The sequence below is a fragment of the Nothobranchius furzeri genome, chromosome 14 (assembly GCF_043380555.1).
Source record: "Nothobranchius furzeri strain GRZ-AD chromosome 14, NfurGRZ-RIMD1, whole genome shotgun sequence".
NCBI lineage: Eukaryota > Metazoa > Chordata > Actinopteri > Cyprinodontiformes > Nothobranchiidae > Nothobranchius > Nothobranchius furzeri.
In genome coordinates this window covers 36,341,660-36,366,827 of record NC_091754.1, presented here as the reverse complement: position 1 = coordinate 36,366,827, position 25,168 = coordinate 36,341,660, and the positions used below count along the sequence as shown (strand labels likewise).

Here is a 25,168-nt window from a genome sequence, read left to right as displayed (position 1 = left end):
ATCTATTCAACATCTGGTCAGAAAGGAGACACAAAATTGCTTGTGTTCCCTTTAAATTAGTCTGCCTTCACACCAGCTGGGATTCAGAATCTGCTAGTCTGAAAGATAAACAATAACTTTCTTTCCCCAAAGGCCCCATCTGTCTGCCTACAGAAGAAAGAAGAACTCCAGCAAATCAGTTGCTAAATTCAAGAATAATTTAATACATCAGTATGAACTCCTTCTATGACTTATAATCTAGATAATCATTAAATAAACGTTTGTTTATTGCTACTTACAATCATTATATTGTAATGAAATGCTTCATTAATCTGTGCATACTGAATGGATGTTATATTATGTGGTCTACTAGACAACACTGCAATGTGTTCACCATGTTATGACGACAAGGTCCCACACCTGCATCCACACAATAACAAGTACGGTAAAGTTAAATCCATGACACATAATTAACCTTTACCCAGATCAGAGCCGCCGGATCAAAGAAGGCGTGTTTCTGAGTTGTCTTGGTAACATCTCTCAAACCTGTCAGCCTCTGATTGGCTGTGAAAATCATAATATCAAATCTTTAAAATTAAATCACTTTGAGTGATTTGCCAGTTCAAGAGAAAGCTTCAGACCTCTTTAACAATCAAAGATTTTGACACGTCGTCAAAACCTTTTTGCACCTACAAAGCTGAGACGGCAAAATAGTTCCTGCAGAAACAAGCTGATATTGTCCAACTCCTTAAGTTGAACGCAAGCTGATTCCAACCTGTGCTGCCTGGCGACAACTCTGGACTGGAGAAGTCGGTGCTTGCGGTAAATCTACTGGACCTGGGTGCCCCGAGGTCATCCGACCTCTCTGACCTCCGGGTCCGTGACGAGGGTCATCAAAAGGGTGAGGTAGAACACAGAGAGATTGCGTCTGAATGTACTTCTGATGATAACAACTTCATAGCTTAAGCAATCCAAATTATTTTTCATCAGGAGACGTCACTTTCCGAGATTCGGAAGTTCTGATCAACAACACATTGACACATAGCCTTCATCACATTTACCTTCATCCAATCACAGAAAATGTTTAGTTCACTTATCATGTTATAATTGTAATAAAATAATTGCTTACTTTATAAACCTGACTCTTTTCTGAATCAAAACAAAGTGTGTATAATTACTTAATAAAGCAAAATCCTATAATCTTCTGATATTTACAATAAAGATCAAGCAGGGTAATATTGTATATTTATACAGAATATCAAATAAATAATACATTTGCCTCCGCTACAGGCACAACAGCAAAATTATCTGCAGGATACCGGCCCTCGAGGACCAGGGTTCCCCATGCCTTACCTAGATAAACTCATTCATGCATTCATCTCCAGCAGGCTGGACTATTGTAATGGTCTTTTGACTGGTCTTCCCAAAAAAGCTATGAAGCAACTGCAGCTCATTCAGAATGCTGCTGCTAGAGTCTTAACAAGAACCAAGGGAACCGGGCACATCACTCCTGTTCTTAAATCTCTCCATTGGTTACCAGTAAACTACAGAATCAGTTTCAAAGTGCTTCTACTAGTAAATAAATAACTCTATGGCATGGGGCCAGAATACATGTCAGATCTCCTTCAGGTATACACGCCCAGCAGGGCTCTGAGATCCTAAACAGTCAGCTGGTAGAACCTCGAGTCAGAACCAAACAGGGTGAATCGGCTTTTAGCTACTATGCTGCACACAGCTGGAATCAGCTTGTGTGTAGTGTGTTGTGTGTGGCCGCACACCACACACAGTAGGACAGAAGCCATTCTATCCAAGGTGTTTCAATAACCACATGTAGGGTCTCTCATTTACTATAATCTTTCAACCATTTTTAAATCTTGCCACATGAGTCAGCCCTCAGAAATAAAATATATCTTATTTTTTGATGAAAGGCAAGTGATTCATTGATTTTTAAAAACACAACATCAAAGGATGTAACATATACCTAACACAATATATCCACTATAATGCACATATGCTTTGTATTGATGGGAATTCCGGCTCTATTTAGAGAGCCGGTTCTTTTGGCTCCCAAGTGGCTCCTCAGATTTCCTGTTGCGTAGAGTCCATTTATAACCAAAATAATGCAAAACTATATGTAAAATGATTTTCTAATGTAAAATAAATGCAATATATCAAATATTTATCATTTCTATGGATTTAATAACTGAACACTTTAAGAAATCTCAACTTTCCGACTGCTGGCGCTCATTTTGTCACCGTCTTCGTCGCACTTTCCTCTCTCTCGCTCGCCTTTTTCCTCCTCCTCATTCCCTCTCATCTCCCTCCACCCGCATGTGCTCTGCTGTGTGTCTGAGTCTGATCCTCCCTCTTCCCCGCCCCTACTGCTCTGTGTGTGGACAGTCTGGACACACAGTTACACATGTTGACCAATCGCCTGTAGCTTTCACCAAAGCAAGGGGGGAGTGGGGAGGGGAGGGGACGGCTCCCAATGACGAGCCGGCTCCCGTCGTTCACTTCAAAGAGCCGGCTCTTAGAGCCGGTTTGTTCGCGACCAACACATCACTAGTTCTTTGGCCGTTCGTGGATCGTTGCCCAAATGGGGTGAGTAAACCGGACCACTGGCAGAATAGATAAAAAAAACAGCTACAGTTAAATTATTCTGTGATGTGTTGATAATTTGTGACAGCTCAGAAATACAGCTAAAGCTTCTGTGACTGATGGTAAAATGGTAAATGGCCTGTATTTGATATAGCGCATTCTAGAGTCCTGGAACCCCCCAAGGCACTTTACAACACAATCAGTCATTCACCCATTCACACACACATTCACACACTGGTGGGGATGAGCTACGATGTAGCCACAGCTGCCCTGGGGCGCACTGACAGAGGCGAGGCTGCCGAGCACTGGCGCCACCAGTCCCTCCGACCACCACCAGCAGGCAACGTGGCTTAAGTGTATTGCCCAAGGACACAACGACAGCGACAGACTGAGCGGGACTCGAACCAGCAACCTTCCAATTACGGGGCGAGCACTTAACTCCTGTGCCACCGTCGCCCCATGGCTGATTTAAAAAAAAAAAAGAAAGAAAGAAAAATACATTTTACTTCACTTTCAAATTAAGCATGGATCAACTACAAGCCCGAATGTTACATAGCATGCATGGATCTGTATGGAGCTGGAGAATCTGAGGGACTTTACATGACACGTTTGAGCTTCTTTGTTTTTGTGTGTTAATATAATTTACAATCCATGAGGAACATCTATGTTCTCTTTATTGATTTGAACTTAAGGCTGCTTCTTCAAACACTGATTAACTCATAGGCGCCTGCAGAGCAAAGTTATTAATCATTATCTTTTAAAGGTAGATTAATTGATCTTGCAAGCTACATTTTGTGAAACGAATTCTAAGCTCCCCAATCCTCTTTCTCTAACAAACTTTCCTAATCTGGTGAGACAATGATCAAACAACCATAAAACAGTTTTTGTACACTGTTTTTGAGCCATTGACATTGTTTCTGCCATAATTCCTACACCTACATAACCATATTGCTAGCTATTATAATGTTTTGATGGTGAAAAGCTAGGCTGTTTTTAGCTTTCTTGGTTCGAAATAACAGCTCAACAGGCTTAGCTTCCTGTTCATTTGGCCGCATTACATCTGCAAAATTAAATGTTTTTTAGGTGATTTTCTGTGATAGACCAATACAAAGTGGATTGTGAAGTGGAATAAAACTAATATATGAATTTCTAAATTTTAAGAATGAAAAGTTTGGAGTCAGTTGAGGTGGTTTGGGCATCTGGTCAGGATGCCTCCTGGACGCCTACCTGAGGAGGTGTTTCGGGCATATCCTGCCGGCAGGAGGTCCCCGGGTCGACCCAGGACATGTTGGAGAGGTTACATCTCCAATCTGGTCTGGGAACGCCTTGGGGTCCTGCCGGAGGAGCTGGTGGAGGTGGCCGGGGAGAGGACGGTCTGGAGCTCCCTAGTTGGGATGCTGCCCCCGCGACCCGGACCCGGATAAGCGGAGGAAGACGACGACGACGAGATGACGACGAAAAGTTTGGCATTCGTTGTATTCAGCCCCCCTGCATCAAAATGTTGCAAATCTTTTGAGGCATGTCTCTACCAGCTTTGCACATCTAGAGCCTGAACATTTTGCACATTCAAGCAGCAAAATAGTAGCCTAGAGATCTGGACAGACCATAGTAGTAGCAGAAGGATTTTGCTCTGCAGGTTTATGGCAAGCCAAATGAGCATTTATTCTGATATCAGGATATCAGCCAGAATTGTCATGAACATGTAAGCCATTTCTGTCCACTAGTTAACTAGTTAGCCATGTTTGTGTCAACTAGTTAAATAGTGACAGCCTAAATGTCAACTAGTTAACTAGTAAGGCCTAAATTCTCTCTAGTTAACTAGTTAAAATGTTTCATATCTTACTAGTTAACTAGTATTGCTCAGTGTGTTCACTAGTTAACTAGTGGACAGATCAATGTCCACTAGTTAACTAGTTAAAACACATTTAGTTTTTACTAGTCAACTAGTAAGGTACAAAAACTCGTACTAGCTGACTACTGAATGTAAAAATCCCACTTGTTAACTTTGCCCAATTTGGCCAGCCGCTTGAGCATTAATTCTGATATCTTGTCAACAGGTCAACTAGTTAACTAGTGAGGGTCAAACTGTACACGCTAGTTAACTAGTGAACACATTTTGACCTTCACTAGTTAACTAGTTGACACAAAAATGGCTCATTAGTTAACTAGTAAAGGCCAAAATGCATACCAGTCAGCTAGTTGAAGGTATTTGTGTCTCACTAGTTAACTAGTCAGGGTCAAAATGAGCCCACCAGTTAACTAGTGGGAGACGGAAATGTTCACTAGTTAACTAGTGAATGTTCACTAGTTAACTAGTGAACACATTTTGGCTTCACTAGTTAACTAGGTGACACAAAATGGCTCACTAGTTAACTAGTAAAGGCCAAAATGCATACCAGTCAGCTAGTTGAAGGTTTTTGTGTCTCACTAGTTAACTAGTGATGGCCAAAATGTGCACACCAGTTAACTAGTGACAGAAGAAATGCCCACTAGTTGACTAGTGAACACATTTTGGCTTCCTAGTTAACTAGGTGACACAAAAATGGCTCACTAGTTAACTAGTAAGGGCTAAAATGCATACCAGTCAGCTAGTTGAAGGTTTTTGTGTCTCACTAGTTAACTAGTGACAGTTCAAAGTGTCCACATGTTCACTAGTGAAGGCAAAACTCCTAACTAGTTAAGTAGTTGGAGTAGGGCAGTGCCACTAGTTAACTAGTGAACCATTAATGACTCACTAGCTAGCTAGTTGATGGCAGCAGGCTCACTAGTTACCTAGTTGATGCATCCATTGTCCAAACTAGTTAACTAGTGAGGACATAAATGTATACTAGTAAACTAGTTCAAGCCTACATTCACACTAGCTAGCTAGTTGCACAGAATTCTAATTAGGAGGCAGAGAATTTCTCAAATTGAGGCTTTCTATTGGCTCACTATGTTAAAATAAAATATGACAACCAATCACAGTGCGGAATTTTGCAAAATCCCACCCCAAACATTTGCATGCGGCACACAAGTTAACATGCTGGCCAGAGGAACCTCAGCTAGTAAACTAGTAGTGGCTTCAGTGTGACACTTACATGTAAACTTGTGAAGGCGGAACTGCTCACTAGTTAACTAGAGAGGGTACAAATGTCCACTAGTTAACTAGTGAGGTGCAAAATAAGTGTCACTAGTTCACTAGTGGGCCCCAAAACGCCCACAAGTTAACTAGTAAGGTGTGGATATGCTCACTAGTTAACTAGTGAGGTGCAGATTTGCTCACTAGTTAACTAGTGCACCATTAAGCGCCCACTAGTTAACTAGTAAGGTGCAAAAAAGCATCACTAGTTAACTAGTAAGGTGCAGATATGCTCACTAGTTAACTAGTGGGCCCCAAAACGCCAACTAGTTAACTAGTAGGGTGCGGATTTGCTCACTAGTTAACTAGTGAGGCGCAGATATGCTCACTAGTTAACTAGTGACGTGCGGATTTGCTTACTAGTTAACTAGTGAGGCGCAGATATGCTCACTAGTTAACTAGTGAGGTGCGGATTTGCTCACTAGTTAACTAGTGAGGCGCGGATTTGCTCACTAGTTAACTAGTGAGGTGCGGATTTGCTCACTAGTTAACTAGTGAGGTGCAGATATGCTCACTAGTTAACTAGTGAGGTGCGGATTTGCTCACTAGTTAACTAGTGAGGTGCAGATATGCTCACTAGTTAACTAGTGAGCATATCTGCACCTCACTAGTACCTCACTAGTTAACTAGTGAGCATATCTGCACCTCACTAGTTAACTAGTGAGGTGCGGATTTGCTCACTAGTTAACTAGTTGCATCTAAAAACACATACAAGCTGACCATTTTTGTCCACTAGTTAACTAGTGGAACAATTGAAATTTCACCAGTTTACATGTGTGGGAGTGCAGCAGCTCACTAGTTAACTAGTGCCTGAAACATAAATTATGCATATTCTAATGAGAAGGCGGGCAGAAGACTCCTGTTGGGTATAAGAATCCCACCCAGTCTAAAACGTATGTGCTGTGGCCTCACAATCTGATGGGTGTCCCTGAGCGCCAAGGCTTGCACTCATTAGTCATGGTTTGACACCTACTGGTTGGTCGTTGCGGCGGGTTCGAATCCCGCAGATGGCATTCCGCAATTGCTGTAACATTATTTATTTTCTCTTTGTGTTGTAATGTTCAAAGTTTTATTGTTTTACTGCTTTTATTCCCCCCTCCCAAATCAAGTAAAGCACCTCGTTTGGTGTCGTGTAAGGGAGATCAGTTGGCGAGTTCAAGTCCCATTGAGGAGAATTGGAATTTAGTGTGCCAGTAATTTTATTGTAGTTCATTTTTGTTTGGTATTGAAAGTTTGGTATTGAAAAAGGCTATATTAAAAATAATTATTGATATATATATATATATATATATATATATATATATATATATATATATCTCCATCCATCCATCCATCCATCCATCTTCCCAAGAAATAGATCAAATGACACTGAGGGAAAAAACTGTGGTTATTTTGGAGAGGGTGCTGGCTGCAAAACCACAAAGGCGGAGCTGCACCCCGCCCATTCACGCAAACTCAGCCTAGCCCACTGACTTCCGTTTTTGTTTTCAACTTTATCGCAAACTGACCTGACCCACATGAATTACGGCTGTTACTAGTTTACAGTCGTTAATGCTATGTTCTATACTCCAATTAAACAAGATAAATATAACTTGCTACATGACAAAGACTGAATATATCTCGAAATGAAAACGAATATCTGCCTACAGCTGGTCTAATAAAAGTGGTGTACAACAGCACTTCAGTCTATTGAATGGCCTCTGGTAGTCTAGTGGTAAAATCGTCTGAGTTGGTTTTTGCTTTCCCCTCAGCTGATGCTGGTTCGATTCTCGGTGGGGTCATCAGCAGTCTATTTAGCCACATTCAATTTGTTTATATTTTAGTTGTAATGTTTCTTTTCAGCAAAATATTTATGTCGCTAAAAGTTCTTTGAATTTGGTCGTTCCTAAACAGCATTTTAGTTGAAACTCTGCTCACAAATGGACTCACACTGGCTAAATAAACGAATAAATAAATAAATAAACACATTATATGTTAAACGGTATACCAGTAAATTGTTGTAAACATAGTACTGGCAAGTGTAGCTAGAAATGAAGAAAAGAGGTTGTAAACTACCTAAAACTTACACTACTGGGAGGCGAAACAGCATGTCAACCTGACTCCATAACCACTACACCACCACATCTGTTATAAATCAAGTGGCGTTACATGTAATTGTGCTGCCCAGTGTGTCTCTGAGATGGGATGTATGGTTTATTGGCGGTGTCTCAGTAGAAGTCATTTCAGAAATAATTTGTCAGAAAATTCACAGAATATCCAGATTTGAGAACCAAGACCAGACCCGCTTCGGGGGAGGAGACCAAATTGAAGCTGAGATGGGAGGAAAATGCATGAATGAGGCTAAAAATGGCTTTGGCGTGTTTCTTATGAGGAAATGACAATATAACATGATTAAAAGTTCCAAAAGTTAGATTTTTAATTATATGGAACCTTTACAAAAACTGTTCAATTAACTTCTCAACTCCGTCCTCAATCTCGCATTTTTTAGCTACAACACCCTCTTTGGTTCCAGAATGCTATCAAGTCTGACAACTGGAAGGAATTAGACTGACTCTAATGGAATGGGCGGGGCTGATTCTGGAATGGGCGGCGCTGACTCTGGTGCAGCTCCACCTTCTGGTGCAGCTCCGCCTTTGTGGTTCTGCAGCAAGCACCACTTGTTATTTTGAGCTAGTACCAGAAGACAGTGTAACCTTTTTTAGTTCTCTCCAGTCAAAACAAAACTTTAGACTTTTTTCTTTTTTAAATTTAACAGGGAACAGCAATCAATTGAACAGGGAACTGCAACCAGTAGTCACACAACAAAATAAAATCACACAAACAAAATAAAGTTACTCTCCTTTTTTCTTGGTGTCTGAAAAGGGCAGGGAAAACCATCAGACTCCAGTCACCCATCGAATGGACTCTTCACCCTCCTGCCCTCTGGGAAGCGCTACAGGAGCCTATGGACTAAGACTACCAGGTCCCGAAACAGTTTCTTCCCCACAGCTGTCAGACTCCTAAACTCTGCCTGCTGACATAACACCCCAAACCAGCAGCACCCTACATAAACTCTGTAGAAACAAGAAAGCCCTGGAAATCGATGCAGAGCGTCGCGGGATATGCCTGACTGGTCATATATATTACCTCTCATGACACTGACCTCTGACCCTATGAACTTGTGTATGTGATGAGTTTATTTACCTTTGATAGGGAGTTATGACCTCTGATTTTGTCAAAATCCTTCAACCCGTTCAGGAGATATTGCACACAAAAGCCAAATTTTCATATATACGGCCTCACACAACCTTGACCTTTGACCCTATGAGGTTTTGTACCTCATGAGTTTATTTACCTTAGATAGGGAGTTCTCACCTGCGATTTGGTCAAAGTATTTCAACCTGTTCAGAAGATATTGCACACAAAAACCAATTTTTCATATATACGGCCTCACACGACCTTTACCTTTGACCCTATGAGGTTGTGACCTGATCAGTTTATCTACCTTTGATAGGGAGCTATCACCTCTGATTTGGTCAAAATCATTCAACCCGTTCAGGCAATTTTTGATATATATATGACCTCACACAACCTTGACCTTTGACCCTATTACATTGTGTTCCTAATCAGTTCATGTACCCTTCATAGTAATAAAATACACAGGCGAGGGTCCGACTCTCTGGAGGACGCCATGTTGGATTCTATGTTTATTTAGCTGTATTTATGGTTTTGCTGGTGGTTTTTGACTCCTTTGAAAACTGTGCAACAACACTCTTCTTCTTCCTTTTCTCGTGTGTTATTTGGCGGATGGCACTCAACATAAAAAGATGCATTTCTCAAACAATTAATGTATTGGAGCGTGAACCTGAGTCATTAATCTCATATCCTAATTTGAGAGTTACAGCTAGAGTCCAGAGAGTTTTGTTGGCTTTATGAGCATTAGTTAGTAAGGTCCTCACTTGAACAAAAAATACAGCTTGTTTGCAGTGACTTTGGTATTTACTACCCCCTATTGCCAGAAATCTACACACTTTCCCTTTAAGCGCGTTGTCTCTTTAAGACTGGTCCTGGGTGACATTGGAGTTTACAGCGAGGCCGTAGAAATTCTCTGTCTGGATATTTATTGTGGAGATTAATGGACTAAAATGGGTTGCTGCACCGTGACTGTCTTCTCCTTTTTTTGGAGAGTAAAAACTATATTTTGGTTTTTAAATGCTGCCGCTGCACCGTATTAAGAAATGATATTACTGGTTGGTTCGAAATGGGTTGAAATGTTCACATTTCTTCTTTGCTTTACATGCTGATCACTAAAGCGTGCTTTAATTAATATTGCGTTTTCGTAAAACGTAAGAGCAAACAAGGGGGATTTTAATTGACAAAAATAATAAAATCAGCACATTTCCAAGCCAACTGCGGTTAACATTGGCACGTCGGCTTGAAAAATATCTCCTTTTTGCCGTAAATAACACACATTTCATAGCTCGTCTCGTCTCGTCTTCCTCCGCTTATCCGGGTCCGGGTCGCGGGGGCAGCATCCCAACTAGGGAGCTCCAGGCCGTCCTCTCCCCGGCCTTGTCCACCAGCTCCTCCGGCAGGACTCCAAGGCGTTCCCGGACCAGATTGGAGATGTAACTTCTCCAACGTGTCCTGGGTCGACCCGGGGGCCTTCTGCCGGCAGGACATGCCCGAAACACCTCCCCAGGGAGGCGTCCAGGAGGCATCCTGACCAGATGCCCAAACCACCTCAACTGGCTCCTTTCGATCCGGAGGAGCAGCGGTTCTACTCCGAGTCCCTCCCGAATGTCCGAGCTCCTCACCCTATCTCTAAGGCTGAGCCCGGCCACCCTACGGAGGAAACTCATTTCGGCCGCTTGTATCCGCGATCTCGTTCTTTCGGTCATTACCCAAAGCTCATGACCATAGGTGAGGATTGGGACGTAGATCGACCGGTAAATCGAGAGCCTGGCTTTCTGGCTCAGCTCCCTCTTCCCCACGACAGATCGGCTCAGCGTCCGCATCACTGCAGACGCCGAACCAATCCGCCTGTCGATCTCCCGATCCCTCCTACCCTCACTCGTGAACAAGACCCCGAGATACTTAAACTCCTCCACTTGAGGTAGGACCTCTCCCCCGACCCGGAGGTGGCAAGCCACCCTTTTCCGGTCGAGAACCATGGTCTCAGATTTGGAGGTGCTGATCCTCATCCCAGCCGCTTCACATTCGGCCGCGAACCTACCCAGCAAGAGCTGAAGGTCAGAGCTGGATGGAGCTAGGAGGACCACATCATCCGCAAAAAGCAGAGACGAGATTCTCCTGCCACCAAACTCGACACACTCCACACCACGGCTGCGTCTAGAAATTCTGTCCATAAATGTGATGAACAGAACCGGTGACAAAGGGCAGCCCTGGCGGAGTCCAACCCTCACTGGGAACAGGTCCGACTTACTACCGGCTATGCGGACCAAACTCACGCTCCTCTGGTAAAGGGACTGAATGGCCCTTAACAGAAAGCCACCCACCCCATACTCCTGGAGCGTCCCCCACAGGGTGCCCCTGGGGACACGGTCATAAGCCTTCTCCAAATCCACAAAGCACATGTGGATTGGTTGGGCAAACTCCCATGCTCCGTCCATCACCCTTGCAAGGGTATAGAGCATAGCTGTTGTGGGTTATTTATGTGTTCATCAGTGCTTGAGAACTGTAACTTTGGGGAGCGGGTCGTAATTGTGGGCTTTTAATGCGGTGCTGTCTGTGGCGAGGTGTTGGTAGGGTCTGATCGGAGCTGCAGCCAGAGCGTTTTGCCCGACCAGCGGCTGCTGGGAGCTGGTCCACGGTGAAGCAGCCCACGCAGCCGAACGAGGGCTTCCCGGCTAAGAGCTGACCGCAGCGGCCCCGACGACCGCGGGCCAGCGACCCGAGAAATAACATGGGGAGTCCTGCTGCTGCCTGCTGTTGTTTGTTTTCCGTAGTAAATACCTGAATATGCAGAGACTCAACAGGTCATTCAGTTGTGTGGTATCATTCAGATGATCAAATGAAATGTTGCAACATTAATATCAGTTTACCTGATCTTGATCAATAATCACATTGATGAATTGGTGCATGAATAACTACAAACCCTGCTTCCTGCAGCAGCTTTTTCTGCTCTAGATTTATGATCTGCTATTTGTATATTTCAACGAAAAAGACGGAAATGGCATTAATTATTTAGATTTATTTGTGGATTTTTTTGTCGATGTTAACCCTGTTGTGTCTCAGTTCATGAAGCTGTTTTCAATGTTTCCCGCGATGCGAGCAGCTGATTGTGCAGCAGATGGCCGCGGACATGATCAATTTCGAAGTGCTAGTTCTGGATCAAGAGAAAGCCTGCTGTGCTGTGCCGATGATTTTATTTTGCGAGGATGGATTGAGGAAGGGGGACACACATGCTTAAATATCGACTGTCGGCAATAATCAGATTCATACTCATAAAATACTTGTTAACATGTTTTGTGTGTGTGTGTGTGTGTGTGTGTGTGTGTGTGTGTGTGTGTGTGTGTGTGTAACTCTGCCCACTAATCCGTTACGTATTTTGTTTCTTGTTGACATAAATACAAAAATTATGCAAAAGAAAAGAAGTGAAATAATGTACACAACTAAAGTGTATGATCCAGTATCGAACCCGTGACCTTCACCATTCCAGGCGAACGCGTTAGTCACTAGACCACCGGCACTAGGTGCTACATCTCCTTGCAAATTCATACCTTTAAAACACTATGAGTGCTGGAGGCTTTACAGCAACGTATGTAAAATAGAGCCTTTTTTATTATTATAAACTTGTCGCTTCCGTACAAATGTGAAACAATATATCTGACGGAGATTTCTGCGGAGTTTCTGCACTTTCCTGTCAACAGAAACAGACATGCTGTCTGCCGCTGCCTTCCGCCTCCAGGCTTTTTCAGACTAATAACTGAAAACTAAAGACTGCACACGTTAACTGAACAAAGATTACAGCAATACACCACAACTTTCTCGCTACAAATATCGTCAAAACATATTTATGTGCTCAAACGATCTTAGTTTATCAAATTTTCTCTTAGAACAGCCTGAACAGAGTCCGCCATACTTTCTCTGTTTCTCAGTCCTACATGGACCAATCACATAGCTGTTCTGCATTTCTTCATTTGCATGTAAAGGCCGGATTTGCTCACTAGCTAACTAGTGAGCAGTACAGCGGTCGAACTAGTTAACATGTTACACAGAATGCCAGCCAAGTGTGTATTTATTCAAATTCCACAAATTTACTAGTTTTAGGGGCATTTTTCTGCAGCTAGTTAACTAGTGACAGTGTTTTGTGTTCACTACTTAACATGTAAGGCTCAGTTTGCCCTCTATAAGCTAGTGAGAAAAAATTATAATGCAGATATGCTCACTAGTTAACTAGTGAGTGCTTCCTGTCCCATTACAAGTGAACTAGAAAGGCCAAATATGTCAACTAGTTAACTAGTGAAGGTAAATTTGTCACTAGTTAACTAGTAAGAACACATTTTTACATAACAAGTAAACTAGATTGCTCCAAAAACAGCAACTAGTGTGCGTCTTGTGCGCACTAGTTAACTAGTGAGCATATCTGCACCTCACTAGTTAACTAGTGAGCATATCTGCACCTCACTAGTTAACTAGTGAGCAAATCCGCACCTCACTAGTTAACTAGTGAGCAAATCCGCACCTCACTAGTTAACTAGTGAGCAAATCCGCACCTCACTAGTTAACTAGTGAGCAAATCCGCACTTCACTAGTTAACTAGTGAGCAAATCCGCGCCTCACTAGTTAGCTAGTAAGCAAATCCGCACTTCACTAGTTAACTAGTGAGCATATCTGTGCCTCACTAGTTAACTAGTGAGCAAATCCGCACCCTACTAGTTAACTAGTTGGCGTTTTGGGGCCCACTAGTTAACTAGTGAGCATATCTGCACTTTACAAGTTAACTAGTGATGCTTTTTTGCACCTTACTAGTTAACTAGTGGGTGCTTTAGGGCACACTAGTTAACTAGTGAGCAAATCTGCACCTCACTAGTTAACTAGTGAGCAAATCCGCACATCACTAGTTAACTAGTGAGCATATCTGTGCCTCACTAGTTAACTAGTGAGCAAATCCGCACCCTACTAGTTAACATGTTGACATTTTGGGGCCCACTAGTTAACTAGTGAGCATATCTGCACTTTACAAGTTAACTAGTGATGCTTTTTTGCACCTTACTAGTTAACTAGTGGGCGCTTTAGGGCGCACTAGTTAACTAGTGAGCAAATCTGCACCTCACTAGTTAACTAGTGAGCATATCCGCACCTTACTAGTTAACTTGTGGGCGATTTGGGGCCCACTAGTGAACTAGTGACACTTATTTTGCACCTCACTAGTTAACTAGTGGACATTTGTACCCTCTCTAGTTAACTAGTGAGCAGTTCTGCCTTCACAAGTTTACATGTAAGTGTCACACTGAAGCCACTACTAGTTCACTAGCTGAGGTTCCTCTGGCCAGCATGTTAACTTGTGTGCCGCATGCAAATGTTTGGGGTGGGATTTTACGAAATTCCGCACTGTGATTGGTTGTCATATTTTATTTTGACACAGGGAGCCAATAGAGAGTCTTAATTTGAGAAATTCTCCGCCTCCTAATTAGAATTCTGCGCAACTAGCTAGCTAGTGTGAATGTAGACTTGAACTAGTTTACTAGTATACATTTATGTCCTCACTAGTTAACTAGTTTGGACAATGGATGCATCAACTAGGTAACTAGTGAGCCTGCTGCCATCAACTAGCTAGCTAGTGAGCCATTAATGGTTCACTAGTTAACTAGTGGCACTGACCTACTCCAACTAGTTAACTAGTTAGGAGTTAAGCCTTCACTAGTTAACTAGTGTGCACATTTTGGCCATCAATAGTTAACTAGTGAGACACAAAAAACCTTCAACTAGCTGACTGGTATGCACTTTGGCCTTTACTAGTTAACTAGTGAGCCATTTATGTGACAACTAGTTAACTAGTGAAGCCAAAATGTGTTCACTAGTTAACTAGTGCACATTTATGTCTACCACAAGTTAACTAGTGTGCACATTTTGGCCATCACTAGTTAACTAGTGAGACACAAAAACCTTCAACTAGCTGACTGGTATGCATTTTGGTCTTTACTAGTTAACTAGTGAGCCATTTATGTGTCAACTAGTTAACTAGTGAAGCCAAAATATGTTCACTAGTTAACTAGTGCGCATTTATCTCTACCACAAGTTAACTAGTGTGCACATTTTGACCCTCACTAGTTAACTAGTGAGACAAATACCTTCAAGTAGCTGACTGCTATGCATTTCTGCTTTTACTAGTTAACTAGTGAGCAGTTTTTGTGTCAACTAGTTAACTACTGAAGCCTAAATGTGTTCACTAGTTAACTAGTGCGCATTTCTGCTGTCACTAGTTAACTAGTGGGCACATTTTCACCCTCGATATTTAACTAGTTGACACAAACATGTCTAACTAGTTAACTAGTGGACAGAAATGGCTTACATGTTCATGACAATTCTGGCTGATATCCTGATATCAGAATAAATGCTCATTTGGCTTGCCATACAGGTTGGTCTAGCCATGCCTCAGCAGGTCTAGCATTGGCTTGAGTATTTTTTGTCTCGCTAATCACAGTTTGTTTGGTGGGTCAATCACAGCTCTCTACTGTTTCATTGGGCGGAAAAATGCAACAGAGTGAAACACCTAAGATGGCGTTTGAAACAGCTTTGGCATCAGCTTTGGTCTTTTCTTTGAGTCAAGAGCAGATAGAAGTACTTAAGTTCTTTGTTTAGAAAAAGGATGTGTCTTCGACAGTGTATGAAGGGCTGCCCCTTTACATTCGCAGCATTTGTTGACCAATAGCATGCAGATAAAGACAGGCAAAGACAACCGTAGATTCTGCCCCACAACTGAGCTCTGTCCATGGGTAATGGCTGGACTATATATTCACATACCACACAACCCTAACCCTAACCCTAAGTGTAAGTTCACTTCAGACTAAAAACTTATAATGTACTGTTTAAACCCAAAATAGGATTTTAAAAGTGCATGTTCACTGCTGATGAGCCTTACAATTACTGAATTGAGTCGTTCATTCGCATTAATACTTAACTTTAACATTTAATTTGGTAAAATGACACACACCATGATTTGATCAACCCTGGCTGGGCCTTCCTTGGGTGAGGGTGTCTAGTGATAATGGCCGAAACATCCTGTGATCCTGAGGTCGACTACTGACGATGTGTCCAAAATTCCCCTCCAGTTTAATATTAGTTTAATATTAAATTAATATTAAATTAGCTATATCGTGGGTTGACACTTTTTTTGTTATTTAGTTTTGGCTTGCTCTGGACTCTAATCTGAATGGTGGTCTGTGTCCTGACCTGTATATTTGACCTTTATAAATGGCTGTGACCTTACCCATGATCTGTGTCCTTAGTCTATGACCCTATCCTTCCTTCTACTCTTTCCCCTGACCCCAACCCCAACCCTAACCTTCACCCTGACCTCCTCTCTGGTTCTCTATTCTGTTCTTCTTCTCACTTTCTTCTTGATTCTGTTTTTTCATGTTTTTCTACTCTACTCTTTTACTGTTCATTAAGACGAACCAACAACTGGAGGGGAGCTCTAGAGTGACACGCGACGGCCCGTGCATTGCCAGTGACTCCCTATTCAACTGTTTCGGTTAAGCTACTGATTCAGGGGGAACTCACTGAGATTTATCTACTCCATCTACTCCACCTAACTTAGACCCCGGTGCCCTTTTCTTATCATCTCCCTTTCCCTCTCCCAGCTATAGGAGCGGGATTGGGGGACCCAGGCAAGCCTAGTCCGGCTCGGTTGTGGATAGGACGTATTCATGTCTCTAGTTATGTCACCTGGCCTCCTCTCTCTCTCTCTCTCTCTGTCTCTCTCTCTCTCTCTCTCTCTCTCTCTCTCTCTCTTTTTCTCAGTCTCTCTCTCTCTCTGTGTCTCTATCTTTCTCGCTCTCTCCCTCTCTCGCCCCCCCTCTCTCTTTTTCTGTCTCTAACCCTAACTCTCTCTCTCTCTCTCTCTCTCTCTCTCTCTCTCTCTCTCTCTCTCTCTCTCTCTCTCTCTCTCTCTCTCTCTCTCTCTCTCTCTCTCTCTCTCTCTCTCTCTCTCTCTCTCTCTCTCTCTCTCTCTCTCTCTCTCTCTCTCTCTCTCTCTCTCTCTCTCTCTCTCTCTCTCTCTCTCTCTCTCTCTCTCTCTCTCTAATGAACCAACACTGGAGTGGAGTTTCTAACGGACATGCGACGGCCCGTGCACTGCCGGGGTCACCCTAAGTAAATTGTTTCTGTCTACGACTGATTCAGGGGGTGATCACTGAGTACTAATCTACTAATCTACTGATCCTAACCAGCCTAGCAAAATAGATCATGCTCACCCAGATTAGATGGAAAGAATCTATGGATGACAATTTTCATGTCTTACCAAAAATGCTGGGATGGGATTTTGTTCTGAACTTTGACTTGGCCATTCTAACACATGGACAATCTTTGATCTAAACCATTGTAGCTCTTACGTGTTTTTAGGGTCATTGTCTCACTGGATCGGGAATCTCCTTCCCAGTCTCAAGTCCTTTACAGTCAGGTTTTACTCCAGATTAATTCAGTATTTGGTTCCATCCATCTTCCCATCAACTCTGACCAGCTTCCCTGTCCCTACTGCAGAAAAGCATCCCCAAAACATGATGCTGCCACTGCCATGTTTCACAGTGGGGATGGTGTTTTCAGGGTTGTGTTTCGTTCTACTTTCATAGCATTACAGCAAAACTCTAGAAATATGTTTAAGTTTGGAATTGTAAGGTGTGAAAATGTTTAAAGGTTCAAGGGGTATGAATACTTTTGCAAGACTCTGTATGTGCAGGCGAGGTTTTCCAAGCATGTTCTACCAGATGTAACTACAGCAGGGGTAGGGATTCCTGGTCCTAGAAAGCTGCTATCTAGCATGTTTGTTTTTCCCTGCCCGAACAAAGTTGAATCACCTGTTCAGCAGGTCATCAGGCCTCTTCATCTCTTACTGAATAAAATCTGGTGTGTTGAAGCATGGAATCTTCTAAAACGTGCTGCATGGCGGATCTCTAGGACTGGAGTTTCCTACCCCTGAACTAGAGGAAGATAGCGTCCTTTCTATTAGAACCTACTGGTTTTAAGCCATTTCCATTAGTCTAAGGTTGCAAAAGTGTATTGAATTGAGCCAAAACCCTAGAGGCTAACTGGCGAAGAGCTGGAATGACTGGTTGATCCAGAGTTTTATGGGTCTTTTCTCTTCAGAGTCTCACAAAAAGCCACTGACTAAACAGAATATTCAAGATTGCTTCCATGTCTGCCATCATTGTGTTGTGTTGAGTTTTTAGGTCACACATGGATCACCAGCTTACCAACTCCCACGCACTGAGCGTGAGACACATGCATCTGGTATTCTTCACACACTCACTTTAAACCTTCAATTCATCATGCTGAAGAATTGCCCCACCCTCGACTGGACAACGGACGGGGAGAAACAGTCTGCAACCTCACCCCCTCTCACAGACAGCATAAGGAAGTGAAACAGTGTGTGCACAGCCCACCACCACCCCGACCCCTGCACTCTCACATGTGGAAAAGTTAAAGGTTGTCAGCCCTGCATCACCGTGCACTATTATATGTTGGGTACAGATAACCTCCAGATACTTTTGTGTCGGGTTGTCATTTCACTATGACATTCCCAGCCACTTGAGTAGATTCTCTGCTGTAATGGGAAAACTACCTGTGTTTATCTGCTCTCCTACAGGGAGAACTGGGAAGTCTGAAAATGGGTGGATGAATGGATGGATGGACGGATGAGTGCCCAGAGACTGATCACTTTATGACTCTGGTTGAAAAATAACAATTTTTATAGAGTACATCCTTAGGTTTAGTGTGTCGACAAGTATAAAATGTAAACCAAACAGCATTTTTATCTCATTTACACCAGAAGTTGCTGTCAGTGTGCTCTTAGGACACATTTGTTGTGTTCTGTTTCTTTTGTTTGTTTCCTTTTAGATTTTTGTGATCGAAGGTGTCAGCAGAAATAAACACAATAAATCAGTGGTTGTGCTGGCATGCAAAACAAACCTGATATAATAATGGGACAAAGGCAGGTTCATGTCCTGGCAAACTCCCAGGTGCTCCGGGTCAAGCAGCTGGCACTCAGAGGATTGAAGATAGCGTGCAAATCCATCCAGACCCATCAGTCCTCTCTCCCTGCCCTGAGCTGATGGCTCGTAGCGCTTCAGGAGTTCCCAGCAGCCTTCAGTTGTAGCCAGAGACAAACCTTGCTCTGTCTCCAAAAAGAGGCGGAGGTCCTGGGGATCCAGACACTCACGGTCCTGGGACAGTTGCACCAGCAAGAAGTAGACATCGGGCCGGGTGCAAAGCTCGCAGAAGGCCTCTTGAAACTCTTCACGTGTTACGTGTGAGGTGAGCTTCTCCTTACAGCTTTGGATCTCCTTAAAACGCAGACGAACCTAAAGGCAGCAAAAATAGAGAGCAGATTTTTCAGATCGGACAGGTGGAAGGTGAATCAGTTGTGCTAGTTTAACTGGTGAGACAACATTCACACGGCTAACTGTCTGCTTTGCCTGTGCTTGTAGGAACTAAATGGGTGGGGCAGGCATCACCCCCACGAGTAAACTTCACTATGGTGAGCAAGGCAGGAATATCCAATGGCACATGGGAACAAGCTGAGGGGCAACGCCTGCTAGGGTCCTGCGCGTCTACCAGCAATGACATTAAAGACCCGCTCCAATGAAAATCATGTATTTTCTTTTTTTGACATATTCTTGAGGCATTGTCTTATGCTACAGGACACATCTAAAGAAATTTAAACTCAAATTTGTATTTCCGAGTATTTCTGCATTCAAACCACTGTGAATCGGCAGCAGACTGGGTTTGTGATAAAACTGACTGGGTTTGTGACGTCACAAACCCACTGGGAGGAGCACAAATGCCACTCCGCTCTGCTCCCTCAGGTCCTGAGGAGTATTATCAACATTTAAATACCAAATGGATAGCTCAAGTAGTAAGACACCTGACTCAGAGGCAGAGGATGTGAGTTCAAATCCAGGTTGGAACATGTGACATTTTGGCTCAGTTGTCTAAGTTTTGATTTTTTCACATTAACACACTCACATAAGATGCTCACATTTTAATTAACGTTAGAAAAAGATGTGCTGTAAAACGTGGAAATCACAGCCAGAAAAACGTCTGTTCAACTTCCATTTTGGAACTGTTTTTCAACCATAACGGGACGTCTCAGACTGACGTAGTTTCAATGGTCATCAAACGTCTGAATGTTTGCTGGGATCATTTACCTACGGGGCAGTAACGCCGGTGCTTAATGCTGTAGCTGCTGTTTGCTAACCTGTTTCAGCTGTGTTAATACGATGTGTGATATATTGTAGTGTAATGCGTTTTACGTGGGCAGGTTTAAGGCAGTTCTGGAGGCAAAGGTTCAACCCGGTACTAGCAGGGTGTACCTAATAAAGTAGCCAGTGAGTGTTTATGTAAAGCAGAGGTCACAGGGTGCTACAGTGCCCGGCACGCCTCCTCCTCCTGAACAGAACTGCACCATGTGCGGTTCAGGACCCGGTCCTGGAAAAAAGGGTGAAGCCGGGCTCCGAGTAGGTCGCAGAGCCGCGAGAACCCAGTGTTTGTTTTACGCCGCGTAATTCTGGTGCAGCTCCAGGAGGATTCTGCTGCTGCTGCTGAGCAGGCAACCAGCACACAACTCCAAAACTCAAAGCTGACAGATTTCTTCTAATTAGTTTAGAACGTTGGACCAAGCTGATCACAGAGGACAAGGCAGCACGCCGTGGAGGACAGAATCCGACAGGTGGAGAGAAGGAGGAGCTCAGAGCGGCAGACAGAACAGGTGGATGACTTTTAAGCAAAACAAAATAATTGTCTGTTTTTTACCCAGAATGAACAAATACATTTACTGATGTCAGTGGTCCGGATTGTTGCTTAGAAGTAACCATGCAGTCAGAAAGTGACGGCAGAGATAAGTCATACAGGGTCGTAAGAGACAGTCTTTGAGGAAAGAGATAGAATCCCTGGGAGACGGGCACAGGTGTGTACATCTGAAGGCAGTTAGTTGATTGAGTATTTTTTTTAACACAAATAAGTTCAATAAAGTACAAGAAATAAAAACAAAGTGCCCCTAAAGGAGGAGGTACAAATAAAAAATAAAACTCTTCGACGTCCAAGTTTTGGAGGACTCGTCGGATCAGCAGGTCACTTGCTTTTGTGCATCCCAAAAATGAGGTACAAATCTCGTGGGGAGTGGGCCTTTGCGTTCGCTGCTCCTAAACTTTGGAATGCTCTCCCCCTTAGTGTTTGACAGGCCCCAGAACTGGGTCGATTCAAGTCTGTACTGAAGGCCTACATCTATTATTTAGCTTTTGATCAATGACCAAGCTTTTATTGTTTTAGAATCTTCCCTGTTGAAATGTGCTAACCTTTTAGCGTTATGTTTTATTGTGACTTTGTTTTTACTCTAGTATGTTTCCTTTAAATTTTTAGGTTATCCCTTTTATCTCTTTTATGATCTTTATCTTGTTTTTATCTTGGGGTTTTCCTTTTATTACTACTGTACAGCACGTTGGTCAGCTGTCATGCTGTTTTTAAATGTGCTTCATAAAAAAACTTGGTATGGAATGGTATGGTATGGTATGGTATGGTATGGTATGGTATGGTATGGTATGGTATGGTATGGTAGGTACGACTGAGTCATGTGCAGGTTTAACAGGTGCAGTAGGATGTGCACGACGAGTAGAACTCTGTTAGTCTTTGATGGGTCTTCATCCAAGACACGAAGGGTATGTCTTAACACTTCACGGATGGTCTCGGGAAGCCTGCTACCGGAGTCAGCTCTTGACATTGGGGCAGCAGGGCTGTGGTCAGCATGGTCGCAGCGAGGGTAGCGGGCACCTGAGTGGGACGACCCCCCCTCTTGAGACTCCATCCATGAGCACCAACGTGCAGAACATGGACTCCTTTTAGTACTCACTGAATCTTTAGCAGAGGGGGAGTGTTTGAACCGAGAAGGTTTTGGATACTTCAATCCCAGATGATGCTTCATGGACTGTGACTTTGGAGATGCTTGTGACAGAGCATTTTGAGCCTCACCCCAGCTTTCCACAGGAGCCGTCAGCAGCACGTTACTGCAGCAGCACGTCATAGCCGCTGATAGGAACCGCTGTGGTCAACAGAACCTTTTCCACTGGAGCCGTCGGCAGCCGTCAGCAGCGTGAGTCGGCCGCATCTCAGGAGCAGCATGTCGCGGCCCTTACGCGCCGGTTCTATTTTCTACGCGCGACGCCTCTCAAACGGGTCAAGTTCGACATTTTTGGGGAAGGAAAGACAGGAAATCGGACGCGGAAATGGAGAGAAGCCCCCGAGATTTTCAGAATAAAGAAACGTACTGCCTTCTGGTTGCTTTACTTTTAAAAAATGTTACTAACTGTGCGGCCCCGTGAGAAGTTATCACCTAGCTAGCGGACTCCTTTGTTTTTCAGGTCCGTATTGGAGATTATAAAACGGACAGAACGTAAAACACAAACCTTTTGGAGCGATGTTGTAATTTTCTCCTGCTTGTTGTTGTGTTTACTGACGAAGTCACTCGTGTGACTTCGTGCTCGGTCGGTGACAGCTGCTCCCCTGCTGCTTCGCGTCTCGTGGGAAGGGCCAAGCAGCAGTTTACACGAGCAAGACGTGCTGCTGCAGTAACGTGCTGCTGACAACTCCGGTGGAAAGCTGGGGTCAGTCTCAGATGGGTCACCTTGAACCAAAAGAGAGGACTCGGCATGGGAAGCCGGACCTGTAGAGGACTCGAAAGGGTCAGTGGTGTCCTGAGTATTCCTTCTGAAAACATTACCTGCCATTTTTCTGAGTTGTATCATGGTTGTTTTTCCCACATCGACTGTGCTCATCTGCACACCAATGGAGAGATCTAGATTCTCAAGAAAAAGTTCTTTAAAGTTGCCATTTTCTTCCATACCTGGATCTTTCGATAACCAAAGAAAGCATGGAAAAGGCGTCTGTAGAAGAAATTTGGATCTTCAAATGCAAGATGTTTAACTGACATGGCAAGTCTTAAACTTGCTGTGACTGCTCTTCCTGAGAATTCCTCCTTCAAAGCTTTGCAGAGGAGGGAGTAGTCACTTTTGACTTCAGGAAGTTGGCAATCAATGAAATCACTCACCAGAGTGAGTGGAAGAGGTGAGTCTGATCATGAAAATCTTATCAGAAATAGGAAAGGTTGGAAACTGTTCAAGGTGACAGTCAATCTCTTTAAAATATGATAAAATATAAAAAATTTCCCCAGTGTGAGCTCAAAGTGTGAAATAAACTCAGCCATCTCAGGCATCAGAGACTGAAAAGAAAACAAATGAAGCAGCCGGATTAAAACACGCCAGATGGTGGCTGTATTGGGCTGGTGGTAGTTATTTGGTAAGAGAAGAAGAGACGATTCTTCTACACAAGTTTGTCAATATGGCAAGTAACCAAAATGATGAGGGCTATTTTAATGTTAGTGGCACAAACGCAGCAGTTTGATTAGCCAAAGCTTAACCCCGAAGGGACTGTTGAGTTTCTATCCATCGCCACGTCAGCTGATGGATAGAAAAGCACAAAAGCAGATTCAGTGGCTCTTATCAACACGTGCCTAACATAATCTTAGCAACTTAGCTTAGCTACGTTAGCTTTTCTGGACGGTCCCAAAATTTTAGTTTAAAGTATGATCAAGTAAAAAAAAAAAACATTGACTACGCAGACCTAGTCTAGGCTCTCATAATTATCGCCGGTATAATGTCTGTGCACGGAATGAACGTCTTGGCACTGTTCGTATGGAAAGCTATGGTGCTAGGTAGCTTAGCTTTGCTACAGGAATGATCAATGCGGGAATGCATTCTTGGTTCAAATCGGAACCATGTCTGACCCAGGTGGATCAGGAAATCGAATCGTGAGATGAGTTTGCTTTGCTTGAATTATTGCTTCAGTGGAATAAAACACGGGTGATTAGTCCCAGTTAGGATTGTAGCTTTTGGCAACGTCAGATTTAGACATTTCTCTATTCCCATTACACAAGAAGAAACACATGTGACAATATGCACAAATATATGAACAAATAAACACATTCACTCCCAGTGAAGGTAAAGAATTTAGTGAACAGATGCTCAGAGCTGATGCAGACTTGGTTGTGTGAGAGGAGTCAGCACCACGCTGTCTGATAAGGAGAGAAAAAGAGACGGCTGCTCCATCTCGCTTCACAGAACAGAAACCCAGAAGGAGTGTTTTTACTTTAGAAATATGAACAAACACAAGGTGTTATGATTTGAAAAGACTGGATAGGCTCGCCATTTATGTAGTGTTGATGATTGACTACATTTTAATTAAAATGACCAATAAAATGGGTTAATCCCACATAAATATGAAATATTAATCTGAGTGATCTTTGAATGTTTAATCAGAAGATTCTAGTTTTCTTTGCATATTCAGGGACCATAAACACACTTCGTATTAATTCAGACAGTCAAGTTTAGTTTATAAAAATGAATTTATTTCTATTTCCCTAAACTAATGATTACACAAGACAAGGTATGAATGAAATGATGGAAGGTAATGAATTAATGTGATGGGTGACATGTTATAATGGAACTAGATTGTTTTAGCAAAATCTTTCTTAAGTATCTGAGAGAATTTGTGAAGCCTGGGTTGTAAAAGAATCTGGCTGTATGTTTGTTAAACTACAGATTTGTTTACAAAAACCATCTGAAGCAATCTGTTGAGCCTATGATACCCTTTTTGTGGAGATCCCTGTTCAAATCTTGGGAGTCACGAGGTTGGGATGGACTTGGACCTTGAGGTACCAGGAACCCGTAAATTAGCTTTGATACGACTCGTCTAGTCTTGAGATATCTCCAGGTCACAACAGGAAGCTGGAATGCTTGTTTGCATCTAAGGCTGCTGTTGGCTCTTAGAAGAGCCATTTGGTGTATGTATCACTCGCAGAATTGCAGAGAGGCTTTTGACTGGATGTCAACATATGTTTTTAACATTCTTTCCCTGATTTGGTTGAATTGGGAGTCAGCTGGAAACTGAATTAATCAGGAAGTGATTCCTGTTTTATTAAAACCACATCGTTGATTAATTTGGCAAATGAGAATTTGACACGTTTGAGGGCTTTATCAAAACGTTTCTCAGATGTCCTGCCTTACTTGCTGTTCTGATGAGAATTAAAAAGAGAGATCATATCTCTCCTGTCTTAGCTTCCCTACATTGGCTACCTGTTAAATTCAGAATAGATTTTAAGATCCTTCTTCTCACATATAAAGCAGGCCAAATCATTGGAAACCTTTAAAAGCAGACTAAAAACACATCTGTTCTCGCTGGCGTTTGGACATTGAAGTTGGGGGA

General features: G+C 43.0%; 1 protein-coding gene across 1 annotated transcript in view; it reads right to left on the bottom strand.

The window, feature by feature from the left end:
* The window catches only part of plcl1 (phospholipase C like 1), a 228,117-nt gene that overhangs the window by 33,858 nt on the left and 169,091 nt on the right, over positions 1–25,168 (bottom strand). Inside the window, exon 5 of the mRNA XM_054746563.2 lies at positions 18,827–19,218. Within this exon, the coding sequence (XP_054602538.1) occupies positions 18,827–19,218 (392 nt within the window). The remainder of the gene's footprint in view (positions 1–18,826; positions 19,219–25,168) is intronic.